The sequence below is a fragment of the Neoarius graeffei genome, chromosome 6 (assembly GCF_027579695.1).
Source record: "Neoarius graeffei isolate fNeoGra1 chromosome 6, fNeoGra1.pri, whole genome shotgun sequence".
In the NCBI taxonomy this organism is placed as follows: domain Eukaryota; kingdom Metazoa; phylum Chordata; class Actinopteri; order Siluriformes; family Ariidae; genus Neoarius; species Neoarius graeffei.
Genome location: NC_083574.1, coordinates 1,162,040 through 1,187,902, shown reverse-complemented (window position 1 = coordinate 1,187,902; position 25,863 = coordinate 1,162,040). Strand labels below are relative to the sequence as shown.

Below are 25,863 nucleotides of genomic sequence, written 5' to 3'. Positions count from 1 at the left end.
AAGTGGTGTCTGTAAAGCTGAGCCCAGGGAGCTGTGAGTTTCTAATGCTGTTACAGAATCAATCACAACCTGTTATTAATAAAATTATTGCATTTATATGCAATGTCAACTTCAGACATTTTAAAAAAATAAGAGCCAAACTTTTCTTGTACATATTTAAATAATGTGCTGAATTTTTAAATATTTGTAAAATGTAATATGACTTTTCTATTTTTATTTATAATTTAGAAAATGATGAGTGCCTATGTAAATATAAACCATAGCATAAATAATACGTTTATTTGGATCATTTTTACTACATCAAACAACAGACGAGTTGATTTAATAACAGAATAAAAATAATACAGAAATTTGATTTGTGGATTGATTATATTCACATTAAGTGAATATACAGTAAAGAGAATATTAGAATACTATTCAAACACACACACACACACACACACACACACACTCAGATATTCCAGGTGCTCCTCAGGATGTTGATGTAAACCTGGTCACTAGAGATTTCGATGCTCAGTCCCTCATAATAATCCTGAAACTCCGCATAAGACACGTGTTTTGTGTCCCTTTCTGCGTCTCGTACACACGTGAGGAAATCTAACTCTGTTCCTGAAAAACAGACAAATATAAAAATAATTACTGAAACATCTGTCAGTGTACTGATCACTCAATAACTCAATAATATTCTTTATAATAATTACAGCTGCACTGGAACTAATCTTTTATTATTTTATTGATTTCATGATGAAATCTGGTGAGGTTTATTATATAACTAGATAACATCAATCATATATTATTAAAAAATAATACTAGCATGAGATCTGGCTTGCTGTTTAAAGGTCATAGGCAAGGGTCGGAGGTGGAACATAGAATATCAACTTTATTGTCTAGAAGAACGACCCAAAAAGCGAATTAAATCTTCCTATTGTCTAATTTGCACCCTAAAATTGAATAAAACGGTTAAAATATACTGGTTTGCGCAAGTTCCGAAGGTTTGTTTACATCTCACTTATGCGCACTTTCACCGCCAGGGGGCCGTCATCGTGACGTCATTCAAGCCAAACAGACCGGGAGCAGCTCTGTGTTTACCTGCGAACCGAGCACACGCGTACGGACTTTGGTTGTGAGAGGCTGTGTAAAATGTCTGATAGCGAGAGCAATTTTGAAGTAGGAACTCTCCAAATTAAATATCAAAAGGTGAAACCATACAGTGGGGCAAAAAAGTATTTAGTCAGTCACCAATTGTGCAAGTTCTCCCACTTAAAAAGATGAGAGAGGCCTGTAATTTTCATCATAGGTACACTTCAACTATGAGAGACAGAATGAGAAAAAGAATCCAGAAAATCACATTGTCTGATTTTTAAAGAATTTATTTGCAAATTATGGTGGAAAATAAGTATTTGGTCAATAACAAAAGTTCATCTCAGTACTTTGTTATATACCCTTTGTTGGCAATGACAGAGGTCAAATGTTTTCTGTAAGTCTTCACAAGGTTTTCACACACTGTTGCTGGTATTTTGGCCCATTCCTCCATGCAGATCTCCTCTAGAGCAGTGATGTTTTGGGGCTGTCGCTGGGCAACACGGACTTTCAACTCCCTCCAAAGATTTTCTATGGGGTTGAGATCTGGAGACTGGCTAGCCCACTCCAGGACCTTGAAATGTTTCTTACGAAGCCACTCCTTCATTGCCCGGGCGGTGTGTTTGGGATCATTGTCATGCTGAAAGACCCAGCCACGTTTCATCTTCAATGCCCTTGCTGATGGAAAGAGGTTTTCACTCAAAATCTCATGATACATGGCCCCATTCATTCTTTCCTTTACACGGATCAGTCGTCCTGGTCCCTTTGCAGAAAAACAGCTCCAAAGCATGATGTTTCCACCCCCATGCTTCACAGTAGGTATGGTGTTCTTTGGATGCAACTCAGCATTCTTTCTCCTCCAAACACGACAACTTGAGTTTTTACCAAAAAGTTCTATTTTGGTTTCATCTGACCATATGACATTCTCCCAATCCTCTTCTGGATCATCCAAATGCTCTCTAGCAAACTTCAGACGGGCCTGGACATGTACTGGCTTAAGCAGGGGGACACGTCTGGCACTGCAGGATTTGAGTCCCTGGCGGCGTAGTGTGTTACTGATGGTAGCCTTTGTTACTTTGGTCCCAGCTCTCTGCAGGTCATTCACTAGGTCCCCCCGTGTGGTTCTGGGATTTTTGCTCACCGTTCTTGTGATCATTTTGACCCCACGGGGTGAGATCTTGCATGGAGCCCCAGATCGAGGGAGATTATCAGTGGTCTTGTATGTCTTCCATTTTCTAATAATTGCTCCCACAGTTGATTTCTTCACACCAAGCTGCTTACCTATTGCAGATTCAGTCTTCCCAGCCTGGTGCAGGTCTACAATTTTGTTTCTGGTGTCCTTTGACAGCTCTTTGGCCTTGGCCATAGTGGAGTTTGGAGTGTGACTGTTTGAGGTTGTGGACAGGTGTCTTTTATACTGATAACGAGTTCAAACAGGTGCCATTAATACAGGTAACGAGTGGAGGACAGAGGAGCCTCTTAAAGAAGAAGTTACAGGTCTATGAGAGCCAGAAATCTTGCTTGTTTGTAGGTGACCAAATACTTATTTTACTGAGGAATTTACCAATTAATTCATTAAAAATCCTACAATGTGATTTCCTGGATTCTTTCCCCCCATTCTGTCTCTCATAGTTGAAGTGTACCTATGATGAAAATTACAAGCCTCTCTCAACTTTTTAAGTGGGAGAACTTGCACAATTGGTGGCTGACTAAATACTTTTTTGCCCCACTGTATATGTATGACCCTATGGCCGTTGTGAAGCAATCGGTGAATGTGGCTCACTGGTTTGACCGTGCGGCCTCAGAATCGGGCAGCGACTCGGCTGACTCTGATCGCGGTGACCCCGGACCTCAACAAGACTCGCGCCCAAACGATTTATCCTGGTAGTTATAAATTCTTACTTTCGTCGTAATACTAAATAAGAGACCTTTTGAAGAATAATTAAACTACATGGGCACACACATAATCCCTATAATATAATGTGGATTCGTTTATATTGCCAATATAATATATTGCTAATAGTAATACAAGCATTATACTCTTTCTAGCCGACTCTAAGCGAGGAAATATCCCTTTTGTCTTATTTCCACAATGATTGTACAGGATCCCTCAGGATTCTTGACTTGTCAATTGCAAGCAAAAGTAAAAATGTTTACCTCCAATCTTCTCCTTTTTTCTTGAGCGTTGCTGCTCCGTTTCTTCTTTGACTGCTTGATTTTGTGTTCGAATTTTGTCAGAACAGCGTCAGGTTTGAGCTTCTCTGTCCGACACTGACACTTAAACTCTCCAACAGATGGGGATTCCTCAAAAAGTGATCGGAGCACAGGGTGGCGTATTTACGCAGCTGCCAACCCTCTCGCTTCACGCGCACAATCCACTCTCTCCACCGCTTCTCCTCTCTCGGTAAAAGGTAAAAACTTCTTCCTGAACCGGTCCCGTTGTTACAGTTCACTGCACAGCAGTAAGGCATGGGGGTTTTTCTTTGGAAATTCCCGAACGAACGTCTGCACTCAAGCCAAACGGCAATGCAAATAAGCGGAAGTGGACTCAACTCAAGCGGTTTGTTTGCCATGAATGACATCACACGCCGAGTGGTCATGAAAATCACCGAACAGAAATTCGCCGCGATCCGCACTAACTTATTCTAACTTATTTTAATTATTACTTATTAACAATACTTCTTGGGACCAGAAGAAAATTACAGAGGGTTTTTTAACATATAAAGTTTCAAATGTGCATAAATTGAAAACCTTTGCCTATGACCTTTAAAGCTTGACTGCTTATATTTTAGCTCCGCCCCCAGCTGAGACAGAGCTCCGCCTCTTTTCAGTTTAATATGGGGTGAGGAAAGTTAAGGGGGCGGGGCCACTTTTCAATTCTAATAAATTCAAAGTAATTTTTTGAATGATTGTACACAGCACAAAACTGCAAAATCATCAGGGAAGTGAAAAAAACCCAGATGGTACAAATATTAACTCAAAGTAATAATAAATAACAGCAGCATAAATAATAATAATTATTATTATTATTATTATTTTAAATTAGTTTGAATAGTAATTGTATTTCCCATCATAGGCAGTAGAGGGCGCTAAAATTACTAAAATGACATTCTGTTAAACCTCTTCTAATGATGATTATAGCTATAAAGTTATTAAAAGTGAAATGTAGTTGTGTAGTTTCTCACCGTGCTCAGGGTTCTGCTGCTGATTAACACAATAAAATTTATCAATGTCAGTCAAAGAAACTGAACCCGTTTTATTTGGGTCGAGTTTAATATAAACCTGAAAAGAGAGAAACAGAAAATCTCAACCATCCAGCTGATATCCTCCTTGAGTGTTAAAATGATAAAGTGTTAAAGTGTTGTGTGTGTGTGTGTGTGTGGAGCTTCAAGTTGTGTGACCTTTATAAACACGGCTTGTCTGCTCTCATTCATGTCTCCGGTCACAGCACACATCGTCTCAGCGCAGTCCACCATCAACTCTCTCTGCAGACCCAGAACCCTCCACACAGCCTCCAGCTCCTGAACACAGCAACACATCCTCAAACACACAACCTCAAACACACAACTTCAAACACACAACCAACACACCACTAATACACCTCAAACACACAACCTCAAACACAACCAACCCACCACTAATACACCTCAAATACACAACCTCAAACACATAACCAACCCACCACTAATACACCTCAAATACACAACCTCAAACACACCACTAATACACCTCAAATACACAACCTCAAACACACAACTTCAAACACACAACCAACACACCACTAATACACCTCAAACACGCAACCTCAAACACACAACTAACACCACTAATACACCTCAAATACACAACCTCAAACACAACCAACCCACCACTAATACACCTCAAATACACAACCTCAAACACAACCAACCCACCACTAATACACCTCAAATACACAACCTCAAACACATAACCAACCCACCACTAATACACCTCAAACACACAACCTCAAACATGTAACCAACCCACCACTAATACACATCAAATACACAACCTCAAACACAACCAACCCACCACTAATACACCTCAAACACACAACCTCAAACACATAACTAACACCACTAATACACATCAAATACACAACCTCAAACACAACCAACACACCACTAATACACCTCAAACACACAACCTCAAACACACAACTAACACCACTAATACACCTCAAATACACAACCTCAAACACAACCAACCCACCACTAATACACCTCAAACACACAACCTCAAACACATAACCAACCCACCACTAATACACCTCAAATACACAACCTCAAACACACCACTAATACACCTCAAATACACAACCTCAAACACATAACCAACCCACCACTAATACACCTCAAACACACAACTTCAAACACGCAACATCAAACACACAACCAACACAGCTCAAACACACAACCAACCCATCACTAATGCACTTCAAACACACAACCTCAAACACGCAACCTCAAACACACCACAAATACACCTCAAACACACAACCTCAAAACACACCACAAATACACAACCTCAAACACACAACCAACACACCACTAACACACCTCAAACACGCAACCTCAAACACACAACCAACACACCACTAATACACCTCAAACACACAACCTCAAACACACCACTAATACACCTCAAACACAACCAACACACCACTAATAAACCTCAAACATGCTACCTCAAACACGCAACCAACACACCACTAAGACACCTCAAACACACAACCAACACACCACAAATACACCTCAAACATACAACCTCAAACACACAACCAACACACCACTAATACACCTCAAACACGCAACTTCAAACACATAACCAACCCACCACTAATACACCTCAAACACAACCTCAAACACACCACTAATACACCTCAAACACACGACCTCAAACACGCAACCTAAAACACATAACCAACCCACCACTAATACACCTCAAACACACAACCTCAAACCCACCACTAATACACCTCAAACACGCAACCTAAAACACATAACCAACCCACCACTAATACACCTCAAACACACAACCTCAAACACACAACCTCAAACACACCACTAATACACCTCAAACACGCAACCTCAAACACGCATCCAACACAGCACTAATACACCTCAAACACGCAACCACAAACACACAACCAACACACCACTAATACACCTCAAACACGCAACATCAAACACACAACCAACACAGCTCAAACCCACAACCTCAAACACACAACCAACCCATCACTAATGCACCTCAAACACACAACCTCAAACACGCAACCTCAAACACACCACAAATACACAACCTCAAACACACAACCAACACACCACTAATACACCTCAAACACGCAACCTCAAACACACAACCAACACACCACTAATACACCTCAAACACACAACCTCAAACACACCACTAATGCACCTCAAACACACAACCTCAAACACGCAACCAACACACCACTAATACACCTCAAACACACAACCTCAAACACACCACTAATACATCTCAAACACACAACCTCAAACACACCACTAATACATCTCAAACACACAACCTCAAACACACCACTAATACATCTCAAACACACCACTAATACACCTCAAACACAACCAACACACCACTAATAAACCTCAAACACGCTACCTCAAACACGCAACCAACACGCCACTAATACACCTCAAACACACAACCTCAAACACACCACTAACACACCTCAAACACACCACTAATACACCTCAAACACAACCAACACACCACTAATAAACCTCAAACACGCTACCTCAAATACGCAACCAACACACCACTAATACACCTCAAACACACAACCTCAAACACACCACTAATACACCTCAAACACAACCAACACACCACTAATAAACCTCAAACACGCTACCTCAAACACGCAACCAACACGCCACTAATACACCTCAAACACGCAACTTTAAACACACCACAAATACACCTCAAACACACAACCTCAAACACACAACCAACACACCACTAATACACCTCAAACACACAACCTCAAACACGCAACCAACACACCACTAATACACCTCAAACACACAACCTCACAGCTGTGCTCCTTCAGCAACACTCACTATACACTCACGTGATCCAGAAAAGTTCACATCAAATTTAAACTTCATTAAAAATGAACATTTCAGAAACTGAATCTATTCTGTCCTCAACGTGTGTGTGCATCTATACATGAATTGACAGATAGCGAACAAGCTTCCAAGAGAAAGTCAGAGGCTAGAGTAAGATTGAAGTGTCTTTACTGTTGTCATCATTCTCTTGAACAGATTTCTTTGTAAAAAAGCGATGCTTTCCTGGACACAAATGAGGGATGGAAAGTAAGATAGCTGTAGCTGCACTCTGATCACATGTAATTTGTCAACTACAGGGTTTCCCTCTTTGTTTTTCCTGGGCTATGTCCTGACTGCATCACATGACTAAAACAACCAATGAAAAGAAACAGCTAGTAGAAATTAAGGAAGAGTGTGTTACCCATAAACAACCACCAGGTGGAGAAATACCAAACTAAATACAAAGTTATACAAAGCATGACACTCCCCGCCTGGTATTGATTAAATACCATTATCTGAATAACTAGAACATGTCTAACAATAACAACCAACTCAGTCTGTATCCTCAGCACTTTTCAGAAAGACTGTCTCAGAGACAGGTCTTAAGAAAGTCTTTGCTGATCCAGATTTGGTGACCTTCAGTTCGACCTTTCTGACTTTTCCATCTTGGTCAGGGAATGTCCTGGTCACCAGAGCCATGGGCCACTCATTCCGTCTCGCCTGGTTATCCTTAAGCAGAACCAGGTCACCTTTCTTGAGGTTAGGCCGTAAGTTCTGCCACTTGCTACGGCTTTGAAGTGTAGGAAGGTACTCCCGTCTCCACCTATTCCAAAAGGTGTTAGCTAGGTGCTGCACCTGTCTCCACTGTTGGCGATGGAGGTCTTTGCTGTCAAAGATCCCTGGAGGAGGAAGATGAATACACCCCTTTTGTGTCAGTAGTGAAGCAGGGGTCAAGAGGAAAGGCGAATCCGGGTCTGAAGGGATAGGTGCAAGGGGCCTGGCATTAATGATCACAGTGACCTCTGCCATTAAAGTAGACAACACCTCATGAGTTAGACGTGAAGAGCTGGTTTGCTTGAGCACAGAGTCCAGTATACGTATGGAAATGCCAATCATTCGCTCCCAAACTCCCCCCATGTGGGAGGAATGAGGAGGGTTAAAGACCCAAGAGCAGCCTTCTTCACCCAAGTACTTCCTCACATTCAGCTCTTCAGGATCAGTGAGGAACATATGCAACTCTTTGCAGGCACCTGTGAAGTTGGTTCCACAGTCAGAGCGGATTTGCTTAACAGGTCCTCGCAAAGCAAAGAATCATCGTAAAGCATTAATAAAACTCGATGTATCCACTGCTTCAATGAGTTCTATGTGCACCGCACGTGTGCTCATGCATGTGAATAGTACAGCCCACCTTTTGCTGTTAGCTTGACCCCCGCGGGTTCGTCTTGTGGTGACTGTCCAAGGACCAAACACATCAAGTCCCACGTAAGTAAAAGGTGGTTCAGTACTCAAACGATCTGGGGGTAAATCTGCCATCTTCTGTTCAACAGTTCTCCCATGAAGTTTCTTGCACACAACACATTTGTGAAGAGTACTGTTGATGCATTTCTTAGCTCCGATGATCCAGAATCCTGCCATGCGGACAGACCCTTCTGTGAAAATACGACCTTGGTGTTTGACCTTTTCATGGTAATGCCTCACGAGCAGCTTTGCAAGGTGACTATGGCCTGGAATGATGAGGGGAAACTTTTCCCTTGTGTTGAGTGTGCTGTGTTCGAGTCTACCTCCTATTCTCAGAAGACCGTCTTCATCCACACAGGGGTTCAACCTTCTCAGAGGACTGTCCTTTGCAATGTCCTTGCCGGCAGTCAAGCAGGTAAACTCTTTGTTGTAGGTCTCTCTTTGTACACACTTGATTATGAGAGATTGTGCCTTTGACAGTTGTTCTGCCATATGGGGCTCTTTGCACTGATAACTGCTTCCGCAGTCCTTATGCTTCACTTTGGTTGTACTCCTTCGGGACTGAAGAATGCGCATCAAGGATGTTATGGCTTGTACCAGAGATTTCCAGGATGAGAACCGCTCAAAGCGATGAGATCCCAGATCAGATGGCGGAAGAGAAAGTGCAGTGACATGAGAACGTACTTCAGTGTCAGAATCTGGATCAATAAGTTCATATGACCCCTCTTCTGAAGTGGGCACACCTTCTGGTAAGGACAGGAATGGAGGTCCTGTAAGCCATGTCGTGTTGGCTAGCTCAGCTGCAGGTACAGATCGAGTAGCATGATCTGCTGGATTTTGGGTAGTACAGATGTAGCGCCATTGTTCGGGTTTGGTGGACTTCCTGATTCTCTGTATTCTGTTGCAAACATAAACATAGAACCATCTGGTTTGGTTAGATATGTACCCCAAGACAACCTTGCTATCTGTGTAGAATCGCAACATGTCTATAATAATGTCCAACTCGCTCTCTATCAGCTCTGCCATTTCCACTGCCAATACAGCTGCACTCAGCTCTAACCTTGGGACAGTGAGGGCATTCATAGGTGCTAGTTTTGCCTTTCCCAGGACAAATCCCATATGGCTCTCTCCATCACAACTGATGACTTTCAGGTAGGCTACAGCAGCGACGGCCTTCACAGAGGCATCTGAGAAGATGTGGAGCTCCTTCCTTTTAGCAGTTGTAAGGGTAGCAGTGGTATAAGCTCTTGGTATTGTGAACTCACTCAGGTCTTGTAAGGAGTCTTTCCACATCCTCCATTCCTCTTCCTTTTCCTCTGGAAGAGGGCTGTCCCAGTCGAGAGTCTCACTACTGGTCAACTCTTGCAGCAGGGATTTCCCTTGAATAGTGACTGGTGCAGCAAGTCCAAGGGGGTCAAACAGACTGTTCACGGTGGCTAGAACACCTCTACGTGTGAAGGGTTTCTCAGTGGCTGCCACTTTGAAGAAGAAGGAGTCATGTTTCAGATTCCAACTAAGCCCTAAGCTTCGCTGAATGACTGTTGAGTTATTAAAGTCCAAGTTCTGTAGACCCTTTGCATGGTCTTCTGGCAAGAAGGCTTCCAAAACGACAGGGTCATTTGATGCGATCTTATGGAGACGTAGGTTGGAAGCAGAAAGCATCTCTTGTGTCCTCTGCAGCAGGCTAATGGCATCAGCAACTGACTGAACTGACGTAAGACCATCATCAACGTAGAAGTCACGCTGTACAAAGTGTTTAGCATCCGTGCCATATTCACTTGCTCCATGTTGTGCTGCACGGCGAAGCCCATAGATGGCTACTGCAGGTGATGGACTGTTGCTGAATATGTGTACCTTCATTCTATACTCGACAATCTCTTTGTTGGGATCGTTGTCTCTGAACCAGAGAAAGCGAAGAAAATCTCGATGATCTTCTCTCACTGTAAAACTGTGAAACATCTGTTCGATGTCTGCTATCACAGCCACTGCTTCTCTCCGGAAGCGCAACAAAACTCCCAGTAAGCTGTTGTTCAGATCCGGGCCAGTAAGTAGAACATCATTTAGAGAGATGCCATGATGCTGAGCACTGGAGTCAAAGACGACTCGGACTGATTTGGCTTTTGAGGGTGGTAAACACCAAAGATGGGCAAGTACCATCGCTCGTCTCCCTCTGGCAGCGAGGGTGCTAACTCTGCCTGATTGTTATCAAAAATCTTTTGCATGAAGTTGAAAAAGTGAGATTTCATCTCAGACTTTCTTTCTAGGGTGCGACAAAGAGAGGTGAGGCGACTGAGAGACTGCTCTCGATTGTGCGGTAGCCATCGCCGTGGGGATCGAAATGGAAGGGGCGCTACCCAGCTGTTCGTGTCATCTATAAACATTTCTTTATCCATGAGCTCCAGAAAAAGCCTGTCTTCAATGGAGAGACCAACTTTTTCATCATCTTTGGTTCTCTCAAAGACTGTGTTGCTGAGGTTGTTGGCATTGTGGACGGGGATGTTATGTGCAAGACTAAGGTGAGAAGTGCAGTGCTGTGTTTTGGTGCTAAGCTTCTCCTTGACTTGAAGATGACTGGGGCATGGACTGAGGAGAGATGGATGTCCATTTTCAAGCACATTAGTTCGGAAGGAAGACACAGCCACTGGCTTATGAGCTGAGCCCAAGCAGACATTACCTACAATAACCCATCCTAGGTCTAGTCTTTGGGCATAGGAGGCACTGTGAGGACCATTACGTTGCTCTCTGACTTTATGAACCTGTAGGATGTCTCGTCTCAGAAGTAGAAGTATCTGTGCTTCTGGATCTAGGTATGGTATCCTGTGAGCAATAGACTTCAGGTGAGGGTGATGCTGTGCAGCCGCTGGAGTAGGAATTTCCGACCGGTCGTCTGGCATATGGTTGCACTCGATGAGTGTGGGGAGCATCACACTCATCATTCCATTCAATGACTCTGCTATAAACCCTGTGGCTCTTCTCCCAGATGTTCCAGTGACTCCTGCACATGTGCGAAGAGTGTATGGGGAATCTGATCCTCTAATTTGGAAGAAGTCAAAGAATTCAGACCTAGCCAGGGACCTGTTACTCTGGTCATCTAGAATAACGTAGATCTTGGTGGCTTGGTCTGGGGGTGTCTTGGGATACCTTCACCAGACAGATCTTAGAACAGGATCTGGGCCCTTTACCTTCATCACAGACTTCTGTGTACCTGGACGTGACTGCTGGTTGGGGTGTCTCTCCTTCTCCCTCCCCGCCATGCTCTGAGGCGGGATCAGTTATGTTCCATGGGGGTGGTCCAGGGTGAAGCGCTGCAAGGTGACTATTACTCTCACATTCCCTGCACTTCAAGACTGCCTTACAATTCTTTGCCAGGTGCGTGGTGGAAGAGCAACACTTAAAACAGATACCGTTCTCTTTGAGAAATGCTTTACGCTCTTCAAGTGGCTTGCTCCGAAAGCCTCTACACTTTTTTAGAGGATGAGGTTTGTGGTGGATGGGGCATTGTTTGTCAATGTCACTCTGTTTTCTGTTTCCACTGTCTGACTGAGAAACTGGCTGATGCGATGCAACTTCAGTTTTGTGGGCAGAGACATGACTTTTGACGTAACCTGATTTCTTTTCCCATCGTTCAGGCTTCGTTGAACCTGTGGAGAACTTACAGGGAATGTTTGTTGAAGCTGTGGGCACTGTTGAGAGAGTAAAACTTGGGTCATTTCTTCTGCGTGCTTCACTACATATAAAGTTTGTAAAGAATGTGAATGGAGGGAAGGGGACGCCATTCTGCTCTTTGTATTGAGAGCCTTGGGCTAACCACCTCTCTTGAAGGCTTAGTGGCAACTTCTCAACAATAGGGTTGACACCTCTGGCAGTGTCCAGGTACGAGAGCCCAGGCAGGTAGCCTTCAGATTTGGCAGATTCTAACTCTCTTAAGAGATCGCCCAGTTCCCTAAGCTTTAAAGGATCTTTGTGACTGATTTTAGGAATGTTGTCCAACCTCTCAAAGAGAGCTTTCTCAATTACTTCCGGGGAGCCAAAGCACTCTTCTAGGTGATCCCAGGCCATTTTTAAGCCTATGGTAGGGTTGGCAACATGCACTGAACGGATCCTCATAACATATCCTGAAGACTGAGGTCCTAACCACTTTGTTAAGATATCAAGCTCCTCACTGGCAGTCAAGTATAGTCCTCGAATAGCATTAAGGAATGAGGATTTCCACGCCCAGTAATTTTCTGGGCGATCACTGAATTTTGTGAGACCAGAATTCACAAGCTCTTGGCGTACCAGGTACCTTGCAACATCACCCATACCAGTCCTGTCATCAGTATGTGGCTGTAATGAGCCTCTGTTCAAAGGGGAAGTGTGCAGCTTACCAGTGGGGAGTGGGTCAGGAGGTTGGCAACGAGCTATCTGTGTCGTCCTCTCAAACTGCTTTGTTACATGAGGGTTGTTCGTGGGTGAAGGCTGGAAGGCTGTCAGATCTGGTTGGACTTCAGATTTGCTGAGTGGCTGTAGAGACGGTGTATATGGTTGATGTACGGGGAGTTCTGCACCACCGTGGTGCGATTGGGAGTGTTGGTCAACATAATCACGAGTGCGTTGAATGGCGACAGAAACTACGTCATGGTTACTCCTACTGCCCTGTCCAATCTCAATCTCTGCTGCTGCCTCAAGAACTTCAGCCTCTGCTAAGGCTGCTGCAACCTCTTTCTCATGCTCCAATGCTGATAACTCAGCTGCTATGCGTGCTTCTCTGACCTTTAAATCAGCTGCTAGACGAGCCTCTTCTATCTTCAGATCGGCTTCTCTTTGAACAAAGGTGGCACGTGCACGTGCAGCTTCTGCTTTAGCACGAGCCCTGGCTGCTGCTCTGCTAGCTGAAGAGGATGAAGAGGCTGATGAATTGGAATGCTGTGATCTAGCTTCATGTGCAGGGTCTTGTACTGTGGCACCACCATCAGTGGACAATCATTCCAATCCAGCTTCACTGGTGTGTGACATCATGAATTGCAGCCTTCCTTATTTTTTCCAGTTGCTTTTGTTTCCGTGTGAAAAGGCGCTTTTTTACTATTCTGTCCTCAACGTGTGTGTGCATCTATACACGAATTGACAGATAGCGAACAAGCTTCCAAGAGAAAGTCAGAGGCTCGAGTAAGATTGAAGTGTCTTTACTGTTGTCATCATTCTCTTGAACAGATTTCTTTGTAAAAAAGCGATGCTTTCTTGGACACAAATGAGGGATGGAAAGTAAGATAGCTGTAGCTGCACTCTGATCACATGTAATTTGTCAACTACAGGGTTTCCCTCTTTGTTTTTCCTGGGCTATGACCTGACTGCATCACATGATTAAAACAACCAATGAAAAGAAACAGCTAGTAGAAATTAAGGAAGAGTGTGTTACCCATAAACAACCACCAGGTGGAGAAATACCAAACTAAATACAAAGTTATACAAAGCATGACAGAATCTGTTTCCTCTTACCTGTGGAAATGAAAATTAATTTAGCTGTTATATAAAGATTTAGAAGGGAGTTAATGTCGATTATTAGTTTTTATTTTCTGGCAAAAGTAGAAATGTTTTAGTCGCATTGTTATAATTTGGTATGTGTTCACTTTTGACCTGAATTTTGTGATGGTTTGGATTCAGTTTTGGATGTTATTGTTGTTGGTATTTGGAATTAGTTTTAATTAGGGATCAATTTTTAGCTGGAATCATTTTAGTTTTGGATTAGTTTTAGCCTGGCTTTAGCATCATGCTGGGTTCAACATTGGGTGTGTTCTGGGTTTAGTGACACTGCGGGGTTAGTTTTGGTCTGTGTTGGGTTTAGTTATACTGTCGGAGTAGTTTTGCTCTGTGTTTACTTATAGTGTGGGATTAGTTTTTGGTCTGTGTTTAGTGATATAATGTGATTAGTTTTGGTCTGTGTTGGGTTTAGTCTTACTGTTGGAATAGTTTGGTCTGTGTTTATTTATAATGTGGGATTAATTTTGTTTGGATTTAGTGATACTGTGAGATTAGTTCTGGTCTGTGTTTAATCATACTGTGGGATTAGTTTTGGTTTATGTTGGGTTTAGTCATATCATGGCATTGGTTTTGGTCCGACTTTAGTTATTTTGTATTTTCTGTGCTGTTTCTATTGTCACGGTGTCTTGTTTGTTTCATGTTGTTTTTAAGGCCACGTTAATAATAAGCCCCGAGACTTCAGTGTTTTCATCCTGTGCCAATTTAATGTGTGCAATTTTACACGTGTAGCTTTATATGATTTTAAACGATCAAAATAAATAATTCTGCATTCAATTTATGATCATTATGAAAGTGTACATTGTTCATGGTGATTAGTGATTACTGCACCTGTTGTGTGAGACTCAGCCCCTCCATCAGACACTCTCCTAGCTCCTCTTTACCCACAACGCCGTTCTGCTTCACGTCTAAACTCTGCAGCTTCCTCCCTAAACCAATCAGAGTTTGGATAGCGCGACCTTTCAACCGCTCACGTACAGACGCTAGAACAAATCCAACAAAACACAGACCAAATCAGTAAATTCATTCCTTCATTCATTCATGGAGAAAATGTAAATAAATATGTGAGAATGTGTTTCCTCCAGACTCAGTGAGAGTGAAGTGTGAGAGCAGCTGCTGAACACTGTCCTGAAGTCTTCAGTTAAAGGGGTTTGTGTATAAATGAAGCTGTAAACGTGTCGAATCGCTCCTTTCACAGATGGAACTACTTTCTCAGAGGGAGGAGTTTGTGGTAGTTGTGCAAGGGCGTAGGTTTGGTATTAACACTGGTGGGGACATAAACCCAATGCCAACCCCCAGTGGCACCAACTTCAGGTCAACATTAGAGGGTCACAATATTTCGCTCCGTTGTGTTCCACCAAAAGAGTCTCCGTCATCTCTCCAAAGGCCAGACTTTTAAAATTTGAATTTCAGAACTGTAGTAATTCATGAATAATAATATGCAATCCATCTGATTAACTGCAAATCTTGCATGTGGTGATTAACTCATTCTACCAATTTGCAAATGTGTTTTACAAGCGAATAACGCACTGACTGTCGGGAGGGTGTATGTTCCTTTCCCTCATAAATGGAAATAAAACCCATCCGGAGCCTTAAACACTGCGTTCCATGAGGCTGGCAGGGGGAGTCGGCTCTCTTCTGTGGGATCTGTAGCTAGTTTTAGAATGCTAGATTAAGCTGATGTGTGATTGATCTAACGGTAAAACAGCACGAGGGCTCGAGAACTTTTCTGACATGTTGAAAGGTTAAAATTTTACTTGGCAACAGAATGTATCTGAATTCTGATTGGTTGTTGTTATATTATTGCCCTTTTGTTGTCTTCTTGAGCCCAGAGCGGAGAGGGGAGGGAGGGGAGGGAGTGACAGGTGGGAGTCACCAAAAGTTTCTGATCCAGAAGGCGGAGGCTGTTTTGCTTATTACGTGAAGATGTTTGAATTGATTAAAAGGTGTATGGGCCATGAACAATGGCCACATCTCCATCGGGTTGTTGTTGTTGTTTACATGTGTCATGTTACCCGAACTCGGTTAGGGCTCTGCAGGTCTTAACTGAAGCGCTTCAGATTCAGGGTTAGCGGGCTGCTAAAGTTTGCAGGCACTTCACAAGCAAGACTCAGTGCAATATTAGCCAGCATTAGCACAATCTGATATGATTCAATAATGTCTTTGTGACCTTAATGAACACCAGTTGTTGTCGGTATCAAGTTGGATTGTTATTTACATGCCACACAAACTTAGAAAACAGTCATATTCGTATGTTGTTGTTGTTACACACTGAATACGAACTGTTGTTAACTGATTCATTTTACAAACTAATCTAACATTACATTCCTCAAGGACAGTTTGATAGCTTGCTAGCTAGCAGCCGGTCACTGCACTGCAACCGCTCTTGCTAATTGACATGGTAGCAAAACATGTTTGCTGTTTTCACGACCACGCCCCCAGAGCGAATATTCATGAGCAAATTTTGTGTGGTGTTTCGCCCAGTGGAAACCTACAGTAACCCTTTGTGTACTGTGTACGGAGTGTGATTTTTTTTTTCTTCAATCAGAAATATTGGTAGGGACATATCAGCCTTCGTTTGATATTGGCAGGGACACGCGCATACCTAATTCTACACCTAAGTAGTTGTGTGTCTCTGATGGCGTATTGATTCCACAAAACCTTCAGGAAAGTGTAAAGGAACCGGAACTACTTTTTACTGCACTGCTGCAGTGTGTGAAAGTTACAGAGAAAAGTGTGCAAGAGCAGCTTTGGAAAAAAGATTTTCTCTCACGTCTGTCTCCTCTGAACACCGACACTGTTCCTGTCGAACGGCTGCACTTTTACATTTCTGTTTTACAGTCCAGGGGTTTTACACCTTTAAACAAACACAGCTGGATTTACACTTCCTGAAGGAGTTTGTTCTTTACTCAGTGAAGGGAAATGAGTTAATATTCTACAGAGAGATTGGAGTGAGAGTGAAAGTATAGTAGGAGATAAAGGAATATTAACCCTGAATGGCCTTTAGAGTTTTCCAGTCGTTAATCTCCTCCTCAGAAAGATGATGTTCGGTTTCTCCACACTGGACTCTGTGAGATAAGCACAGTGTGAGTGTGAACTTTTCACTAATATCCTGCAAAAGTATTTTATCTTACATGTTTATTTTATGACTTCAGCATTATTAAATCAGTTAAAAAAAGAGATTTATATTTACTAACATTACATTTTCAGCAAAAAATTAAGTAGAACAGAAAAAAATTTGTCACTAAAAAAAAGTTCACATTTCATTTTTATCTCATCTCATCTCATTATCTCTAGCCGCTTTATCCTTCTACAGGGTCGCAGGCAAGCTGGAGCCTATCCCAGCTGACTACGGGCGAAAGGCGGGGTTCACCCTGGACAAGTCACCAGGTCATCACAGGGCTGACACATAGACACAGACAACCATTCACACTCACATTCACACCTACGCTCAATTTAGAGTCACCAGTTAACCTAACCTGCATGTCTTTGGACTGTGGGGGAAACCGGAGCACCCGGAGGAAACCCACGCGGACACGGGGAGAACATGCAAACTCGACACAGAAAGGCCCTCGCCGGCCACGGGGCTCGAACCCAGGACCTTCTTGCTGTGAGGCGACAGCGCTAACCACTACACCACCGTGCCGCCCCGTTTCATTTTTATAATTAAATCAAAAAAATTTTTGAAAATATCTTTTTTTAAGTTGTGTGTGTATTTCCTTAAGAGTGTGTAATCAATAATTTTCCAAAAACAATGATAAAAGAACCTCTTTAACTTTTCTACAGCAACCTCACTGTAAACTTCACACGACACGGAAAATCAGAAACCTTTAGAACATGTGCAAGCCGCTAGAGTTGGACAAATTCTAATTTGTTTTGTTTTTCTGTTTTTTTTACAGATGTGCATTTTATTATCATTTATTTATTTGTATTATTAACATAATATATACTATGTACATTTTTTAATATTTAATGCTAACTGTATTGTATTACAGTACAAACACTTTTTCTCTTTGATATATATGTGTGTGTGTGTGTGTGTGTGTGTGTGTGTGTGTGTGTGTGTGTGTGTGTACACTAGTGAACTCTTGGCTTCTTCGTCCACATCAGTAACTTTGAGAGTCAGATATGGTCGCTGTCTCAGGTTCTCAGGGACATGAGGTCCATCTGTACTGAAGCGCAGATTTGACCCCTGAATAAAACAGGCAGGTATTTAAAAGCTGTGTGTGTGTGTGTGTGTGTGTGTGTGTGTGTGTGTGTGTGTGTGTGTGTGTGTGTGTGTGTGTAAAACAGTGGGAGTTTGGCACCTGTGAGATGTCAGAGAGACAGTATGGTCTCCCTCGAGTCCTATAAACCCCACGTGCTATAAACGGCAGTGCATTACACCTGGAATAAACAGGTAGATCTCAGTTCATACAGCAGTAATAAACACACACCGTTTACACTCACTGCTCAGTATGGAACTGCATCTCACCTGTTCTTCCCAAAACTGCGGTACTCGTATACTGTTAGTGTCTGATCACATGTGAAGTAGAAGCCAATCAGCTCTCGACAGGCCTCACGCCCACATCTGTTACACACACACACACACACACACACACACACACACACACACACACACACAGAAAGGGTCCTGTTGTCAGATATGTAGGTAACACATGAATGTAAAGCTGAAAGAGAGTTTATTCAGACAAATCCAAATCATAAGGCAGAAAGCAGAATCAAAAACAGGCAATAGTCAGGCGAGACACAAACAGGAAGTCAGCGGCAGGATCGAAAAGGCAAACTATGAAGTACAAAACAAAGTCGAACCAGAAAAGTAGCACAATAATCAAAAGGCCTGGTAAAGTCAGACAGGGAGCTGAGGGTTTACTCCGTAATGACTCTGTGTGTGTGTGTGTGTGTGTGTGTGTGTGTGTGTGTGTGTGTGTGTGTGCACTTATGTAGTGTGCTGTGGTGAGTCCAGGTCAGTGCAATTAAAAAAATCAGGAGACTGAACGTAATGAGGTGCAGGATGGATGTTGTAGTCCGAGGTGGCCATATTTGAAGGCTGCTGTGAATTCTGGGAAGTGGAGTCTTAACTGCAAGTTCAGGCGTGGCATCAGTAAGGGTTCATGGATAATTAAGGGTTCTTAGCTTCTGAAAAACGGTGCTACTTGGAACCCTTTTCTGATAGGCTGAGTTTTTCATTAATGTTTAAAAATGACATACATTTTTTTTTAAAAATGGTGAGTTTTATAAATCTGATTTCTTCACATCTACCGTGATAAAATTCTGGCATGAAAGCAGAGTTTGTAGGACAGGAGCTTCTCTGTTAAAGATTTCGGAGTTTTCACCCTGTAATCACACCACACACACACACACACACCAAAGAGCAAAAGGGTTTGCTTGCAGGTTATACAGGTTAAAAGTAGTTCACTAATTTTCACTTTGGATCAAAAATATAAAATAAATAAATAAATAAAATTTACATCGATGATTAATTTTTCTGAGTTTTATTTTGAGGAATGAAACAGTATTATTTTTATAATATTAGTAAAATTAAACTGATCCCATTATAGTTTTAAAATTCTCTGTAACACACTCTCCAGGGATCTTTCATGGTGATCTGATGGTGTTCTACCTGAAAGTGTTTTGTAGAAGGGAAATGAAGACTTCTTCATCCTTCATAAGAACATTTACGGGTTCTTTTCCATTACATTTCTATTAATCTCATTTAAACTGATGTTAATTTTGCATAAAACTAATGAAAATTTATAAGAAATATCCCAAAGTCCACAGAATTAATTTATTAATAGATTTAATTACATTAATATATTACTTTAGTAATTTCCATTAATTGTATAATTTATACACTATATAATTTTATTAAAATATTAATAGTTTACATAGTATATAAAGTTTTATTCATTTATATATTTTTTGTTTTATTTATTCATATATATATATATATATATATATATATATATATATATATATATATATATATATATATAAAATCTTTTTATGTTCAACCCATATAGACGTCCCATGCGATGGATTTGGACAGTTTCTTTATTTCTTTATGACACTTTTCTGATCCAGAATAAGCTCCACCCCTTTCCATAAAAAGCAGCTCATAAGACATGTTCTAATTTTAATTTCAACTGTAATGTGTGTGTGTGTGTGTGTGTGTGTGTGTGTGTGTGTGTGTGTGTGTGTGTGTGTGTGTGTATCTCTTACATTGTGTGGTGTAAAGTCCTCTTGTGACGAGCGGAAATGTTCACCAAGTTTGCGGAGTTTTGTTCCGGGTCGCTGATGACGGCTCTGAGCACAAACCACATCACAGCAGTGACTGAGGCATCTTTACACTTTCACCTTCTGTCAGTTTCTTATTTCAGCTGGAATTCAGGACTGTCCAACTACAATGTCTGACATCTCTTCTATTTTTTTTCTATTTATTCACTCACCTGGAGAGCTGGTCCACCATCACCTGCTCCATCACAGCCTGCCGTCTCCTCTCCATCGTCACGCCCTCCTACAAACACACCTTTAATCTCTAATACACCAAAATCAACCCACATCAACCCAATCAGACAACATGATCCAATCAACTCTTCATATCAAATCTACTCTTGCATATAAAGTGCAATATAAAGTGCAATATCTTTCCTGCTTCCCCCCACACACACACTTACCCTTTCCCCCCTCCCCCCTTCCTCTCTTCCCCATATCTTATTCTTTTATATTTGTATATGTAAATACTTAATTTATTTTAATTTATCTAGAAGTTTTTCTCTATTTCTTTTCTCTGTTTATCTGTAATGATGCTGCTGGAATCTTAATTTCCCTGAGGGAACCCTCCCAAAGGGATCAATAAAGTTTTATCTAATCTAATCTAATCTAATCTAATCTAATCTAATCTAATCTAATCTAATCTAATACTACTGTGGTTAATTATATTGTTGTTATTTATATTATTCTGCTGATATTTTTATTGTTAATATTCATAATAATGGTGTTATTATTGTTTGCGATAATAGTGTTGTAATTAATATTACTCATTATTATTAATAATAGTAATTAAAATGTAGATCTGTAAGGGTTGTATGGTTAACCATTTAGCGGAACAGATATGCAATGTTCTACAAATGTTTCCTGGAGGAAAGGGTTCTCAGTGTAATTTTTTTTGGAATCTAAGACTTACTTATTTAAAGACCCTCAACCGAGAAGATTCCAAGTGTTTAGCATTTAGTTATCCTGGTATTTACTATACTCTTGAAAAAAAGCATTCTGGAACCATTCTGCTTCACTGGATAAGGGTTCTCAGCCTTCTTCAAGGGGATCTACACAGAACCCGTTCAGACAGAAAACCATTTCTAGGTTCTCCATCGAATCTTTAAACGTACATGCAGAGCACTGGAGTAATATACTAGAGACTAATATACTGCATCCCATCAACACAATGTCCCAAGTGTGATTAGAGTGGTAATGACTCACGGCTTCCAGCTTCCTGGGTTGGGTGTGACTCGTGCCTGGCTGTGTGTGATGGAGCTCAGTAAAAGTGTGTGAGCTCAGATTGCATGGTTCTGTGTTTGCTTTGGGATTACTGGCTGATCTGATCGTCAGCTCTCTGTAGCTGTGCTGAGGAGACGCCAACACTGAGACACGTCCCTCCTGCGGGGACATTATCCCAACATCCCATTCCTGTAGAAAACACACTGGAATACTGATACAGGGATGTGTGTTACTCTATTGTATATGGACACTCCAGACGTATTCACCTGCACTGCATTTCTGAAAAACTGACAGACTTCCTTACAAAAAAAAAAAAACATGGATCACCATGGAAATATATGGAATGAGATATATGGTACCCTGACACCTAAAGCCAAGAATGTCTGTCTCATACACACACACACACACACACACACACACACACACACACACTAAAAACATGAACTACTTATTATTATTATTATTATTATTATTATTATCACCAATATAAAGTTCAAATAGGGCGGCACGGTGGTGTAGTGGTTAGCACTGTCGCCTCACAGCAAGAAGGTCCGGGTTCGAGCCCCGGGGCCGGCGAGGGCCTTTCTGTGCGGAGTTTGCATGTTCTCCCCGTGTCCGCGTGGGTTTCCTCCGGGTGCTCCGGTTTCCCCCACAGTCCAAAGACATGCAGGTTAGGTTAACTGGTGACTCTAAATTGAGCGTAGGTGTGAATGTGAGTGTGAATGGTTGTCTGTGTCTATGTGTCAGCCCTGTGATGACCTGGCGACTTGTCCAGGGTGAACCCCGCCTTTCGCCCGTAGTCAGCTGGGATAGGATCCAGCTCGCCTGCGACCCTGTAGAACAGGATAAAGCGGCTACAGATAATGAGATGAGATGAGATAAAGCTCAAATAAGACTCACTACATAAAACAACAGAATGTAATTTATTTACTAACGCTGAGGAACGATACAGAAATCCAATCACATTCTGATGGATCTTCCACAGAGCTCCAGCAGGACTGTACTATGAATTCCCTTCAAAATGTTACTGGATATTATCTTTGGAATTCCACAGGAATTTCCATAAGGGTGTGTTTCACTTTCACAGATATCATCACCTCACGTAAATAAAGATCCAAAGGAAAAGGAAGGAAATCCTTTTGATATGATGTTCCACACATCTGGAACATGATACACTCTTAAATAATTAGAACTCTTAAAAGGTTCTTCTTAAAGGTTTTTCAGCTGAGGTAACACTTAAAGGTTCTATGTAGAACCCAGAAGAAAGTGATTTCTTTTCATCTCATCTCATTATCTGTAGCCGCTTTATCCTGTTCTACAGGGTCGCAGGCGAGCTGGAGCCTATCCCAGCTGACTACGGGTGAAAGGCGGGGTTCACCCTGGACAAGTCGCCAGGTCATCACAGGGCTGACACATAGACACAGACAACCATTCACACTCACATTCACACCTACGCTCAATTTAGAGTCACCAGTTAACCTAACCTGCATGTCTTTGGACTGTGGGGGAAACCGGAGCACCCGGAGGAAACCCACGCGGACATGGGGAGAACATGCAAACTCCACACAGAAAGGCCCTCGCAGGCCACGGGGCTCGAACCCGGACCTTCTTGCTGTGAGGCGACAGCGCTAACCACTACACCACCGTGCCGCCATGATTTCTTTTATTATTATTATTATTATTATTATTATTCACCACAATATCTAGAACCAGTCTGGAGTTTAGCTTCCTGGTATGTAGTGTACAATAAAAGGGTTCTCTAAAGATTCATTGGATAAGTTACAGTTCTATTTGGAACCATGTCTGACTGGAGAACACTGTTCTAGGAGAGAAAACCAAAGAACCTTTAGGGGTTCTGCAAGTTCAAATAAATCATCCCCTTTTTATCACTTAGTATGATTACATGTATACAGGAATAGAGGTGGTCAAAGGTCAAAGCCGATGAGTTCAAATATCTAGGGTCAACTGGACAAAGTAATAGCGAGTGTGGAAGAGAAGTGAAGAAAAGCGTGAAAGCAGGTTGGAGTGGATGGAGGAGAGAGTCAGGAGTGATCTGTGACAGAAGAGTGAAAGGGAAAGACAGCAGTCAGAGCAGCAATGGTGTTCAGTTTGGAGACAAAAAGACAGGAGGCTGAACTGGAGGAAGCAGAGCTGAAGATGCTGAGATTCTCATTGGGAGGGACAAAATTGGACAGGATTAGAAACGAGAATATTAGAGGGACAGGACATCTAGGATGACTTGGAGATAAAGTGAGAGAGTTGAGACTGAGATGGTTTGGACACGTACAGAGGAGAGATCCAGGGTTTACTGGGAGAAGAATAGAATGCTGGAGATGAAGTTGGAGGTAAAAGGAAAAGATGAAGAGCAAAGATGAGATTTAAGGATGTGGTGAAGGAGGACATGAGGACAGTTGGTGTGACAGAAGAGGATATGGAGGACAGGAGGAGATGTTATCTGCTGTGGCGATCCCTAACGGGAACAGCCGAAAGAAGAAGAAGAAGATAATTACATGTATACAGTACAGAAAGCACTATTATTAAAACTGTAGATTAATACACCTTTTTTAATTTATGTTTTTAATTGCTTTTATAAATCACACTACATGCTAGTGATACTTCATCATAATTTTTCTTAATGTTTGATCTCTTATTTATGATAATTTCTGATGTTTTTGTCGTTGGCATACTAATGACCCAGTAGCTTCAGACTAAACATTGTTCTGTGCAGCGCAAAATTACAAATAAAATGAGCCAAGTTCATGTTCATAACACTTTATATAAACACTTTATGATCGTTCTTGCCCATTATTTCTCACCACCAGCACATCTGGCTTGATCATTCGGGATTCGTGTAAATTTAAACATCATTTTTATGTCCAGATTTCTGTAAAGCTGCTTTGTGACGAGGTTCAGCATTAAACGCTGTAGAACTGAGTGGAATTCATGACATGAAGGTGGTAATGTGATGATTACCTGCAGTGTTCTGGAGCACGAAGCTGAACCCCAGCTCAGGATGGACAGCACGGCCGACGGTTTTCCAGCCACCGGAATAACTCCAGCATCCTTGGGAGAATTTGGGAAGATGATGTGTTTGATTAAGTTTAGAACAAACAGGAAAACATCTCTCTTTTTTTTTTATTTCTGTGTGCATGTAGTGATTAATTACTCTGTTTTATTAATTGTGGATTGTTTTATTAATGTTATTATTTATTAATTGCTGTATAATATTCTTTAACATTTATTTTGTCTGTTCTGCATTTTACTAAAACATGTTTAATTTCAAGTTCTGTTATCATTATACTCTGTGTGTACTGTTTATGACGATGTTTTATTCTTTATTTCATTTTTAATCTTTATCTAAAGTGCCTAGTATAAATAAAGGTGTGGGGTTTTTTAATGAATGATTTCCTCACCTCATCTTCTCTGTCCCTCAGTCTGTGGAGCTCCAGAACCGGAACTCTGTATAAAACAGTGTGTGTGTGCCATTAATGACGGAATAAATGGTTAATGCCCCACCGCAAGTGTGTTTAGTGTCGGATCTCTTACTCTTTGGGTCGCGGCCCGCGGGATGGCGCTCTTATCTCTCTCTTTATAGAAGAACAGACAGGTGTACAGAGTGAGCAGGTTGATTTCCTGCTGGGTTGTGAAGGTGTGAGCAGGGTGCTGTGGATGGAGCTCACCGGTGTCTGTGTGTCTCTGTTTCCCTTCGCCTTTAAACTCCGCTTCATCTCAGCTGCAGCTCACAAACACCGACAGCAGGACCGAGCCGTTACTATAACCACTTCTTTACCAACAAAACACACGTCACCAGGACGGCATCACCGAAAGGGATTTTGGGTAATGAAGTCTGTAAACTCCATCTGACCCTCAGCCAGAGAAGAACTGGGGGGACTAATTAATCAATTAATTAGCCTCATTGATTACTTAATTACTGATTAATTAATAGAGATGCTGTAGACACCCATTTGTTATATTTAGCATTGCATTTTTATACATTTGTTTGTTTTGTCGTTTGAAAACAATCACACGAATAGCCTACATTATTTAATTTTGAATAAATAATAAACTGGAATAATAAACTGGGCTGAAGAAACGTTGGAAGCTTTTTAGATTAATAATTTATTTATTTAAAAACAATCCAGATAAACAGATATCTCGATTCCATAAATATTAATTCTCAGGTTATTTACTATGTGATTTTATT

General features: G+C 41.6%; 1 protein-coding gene across 1 annotated transcript; it reads right to left on the bottom strand.

The window, feature by feature from the left end:
• Window positions 1-437: 437 nt before the first annotated feature.
• caps2 (calcyphosine 2) lies at window positions 438-25,387 on the bottom strand. The gene is made up of 15 exons (XM_060923095.1): window positions 25,206-25,387; window positions 25,073-25,118; window positions 24,633-24,722; window positions 21,642-21,848; window positions 20,612-20,679; window positions 20,385-20,468; window positions 19,425-19,499; window positions 18,637-18,732; window positions 18,470-18,548; window positions 18,239-18,354; window positions 17,154-17,230; window positions 14,994-15,145; window positions 4,482-4,601; window positions 4,266-4,362; window positions 438-609 (listed from the first exon to the last, which is right to left on the bottom strand). The coding sequence occupies exons 1-15, from the start codon at window positions 25,385-25,387 to the stop codon at window positions 452-454; spliced, it is 1,647 nt and encodes a 548-aa protein (XP_060779078.1). The 3' UTR covers window positions 438-451.
• Window positions 25,388-25,863: the final 476 nt, after the last annotated feature.